This window comes from Otolemur garnettii, unplaced genomic scaffold, assembly GCF_000181295.1.
Source record: "Otolemur garnettii isolate 467f Iridium unplaced genomic scaffold, OtoGar3 scaffold00089, whole genome shotgun sequence".
NCBI lineage: Eukaryota > Metazoa > Chordata > Mammalia > Primates > Galagidae > Otolemur > Otolemur garnettii.
The window spans coordinates 6071310-6073264 of NW_003852484.1; the positions used below are offsets into that span (position 1 = coordinate 6071310).

The 1955-nt window shown below is 40.1% G+C and overlaps 1 protein-coding gene across 1 annotated transcript in view; it reads right to left on the reverse strand.

Moving 5' to 3' along the window:
• Nucleotides 1–1955, reverse strand: part of TIMMDC1 (translocase of inner mitochondrial membrane domain containing 1) — a 25933-nt gene that overhangs the window by 2085 nt on the left and 21893 nt on the right. Inside the window, exon 5 of the mRNA XM_012808411.2 lies at nucleotides 94–172. Within this exon, the coding sequence (XP_012663865.1) occupies nucleotides 94–172 (79 nt within the window). The remainder of the gene's footprint in view (nucleotides 1–93; nucleotides 173–1955) is intronic.

Sequence of the window (1955 nt, forward strand, 5' to 3'; positions counted from 1 at the left end):
AAAAAAAAAAAAGAAAAGAAAAGAATAAGATTTTTAATAGTCAAGCCAAATGAAAGTTGTGCCAATCTAGAATTAAGTCACATCAATACTTACCCCAGCAAGGCTCCAATTATACCACCAGCCACCACACCGCGCAGGCCTAAGTTTATTCTGAACAGACTTCCTGTGACACCTGTCAAAAAAAGACACTATTAAATCATATTTAATACTACACTTCCATCTTAAAATCGTCCTTCTATAAGAAGGACACAAACCTCTGAGCTTTCTGAACCCAACAGTAAAATACCACTACAGCCTTGATTTCCTGAATCTAAAATGCCAATTAGGCTCAGCACCCGTAGCTCAGTGGTTGGGACACTGGCCACATACACTGGGGCTGGCAGGTTGGAACTGACCCGGGCCTGCTAAGCAACAATGACAACTGCAACAACAACAACAACAACAACAACAACAACAACAAGAAAATAGCCAGGCATTGTGGCAGGCACCTGTAGTTCCAGCTCGTGGGAGGCTGAGACAAGAGAATTGCTTAAGCCCAAGAATTGAGGTTGATATGAGCCATGATGCCATAGCACTCTACCGAGGGCGACCTACCTAGACTCTGTCTCCAAAATAATAAATAAATACATAAATAAATAAATAAAAATAAAAATAAAATAAAATGCCAATACAGGTAGCTACCCATCTGTACTTTCAAAGGATGAAACATTCCTTTTACAAAAACAACCCCCTGATCTGTGTTATGGATGCATTTTCTTTTCTTTCTGCTTCAATTTTGCCCATCTCCCCTTAAAAATCTCATTCTTTCTTCAAGGAAAGCTTTAAAAAAAAAAAAAAAAAGCCCAGAAAAACCTTGTCGGGCCCCTGCAGCTCATGCTTCCCCAGCTCACCCTTTCTGTACTGCAATACTGCACCTCTCAGGCAGGGAGCAGGCACCATTTGGCCTACAGTGCCACCTGGTGGCCAATACTCGAAGGGCCCTCTTTTCTTTCTACTGGGGATTGAACATAAAATCAGGCTTTTTCCCCTTTTCACTATTCATAATGCAACAAATGCCATCTGAGGTGGTAATACTTTTTAAATAATAACATTTGAGGTTTATAATTTTTGCTTAAGTACCATATGTTCATTTTGAAAATTTTCTAAATTAAAAAGAATAAAAATCACCTTTAATCCATTACCTAGAGTCAGTAATGAGTTAGTGTTTTTTTTTTAAAGACAAACTTTCTTTCTTTCTTTCTTTTTTTTTTTTTTGGAGACAGAGTCTCCCTTTGTCACTCTCAGTAGAGTGCTGTGGCGTCATAGCTCACAGCAACCTCAAACTCGGGTTTAAGTGATTTTCTTGCTTCAGCCTCCCAAGTAGCTGGGACTACAGGCGCCCACCACAACACCCAGCTATTTTTAAAGATGAGGTCTCACTCTGGCTCAGGCTGGACCTGTGAGCTCAGGCAATCCACCTGCTTTGGCCTCCCTGAGTGCTAGGATTATAGGCAAGAGCCACTGCACCCAGCTGAGTTAGTTTTTTTTTTTTTTTCTGGTCTTTTAAACAAATTATTTTAAAAAAGAAATTGGGGCCATTCTGTACATACTAAATATTTTATTTTCACTGAATGTAATATTGAATTCCATTATCAGTAAAGTTTCTTCTCACATGACTCCAACTTTAGAGGTACCTTTTGGGACACCCTATAGTTTAGATATTTGTGTGTGCTTGGTTGTGTTCTGTCCTTTGAATTCTATTCCACAGATCTCACTGTTCTATTTACTGCAATTTTATACACTTTTTAATTTCTTTTTTTTCTTTTCTTTTTTTTTTTTTTTGAGACAGAGCCTCAAGCTGTCTCCCTGGGTAGAGTTCCGTGGCATTACAGCTCACAGCAACCTCCAACTCCTGGGCTCCAGCGAGTCTCCTGCCTCCGCCTCCCAAGTAGCTGGGACCACAGGCGCCTGCCACA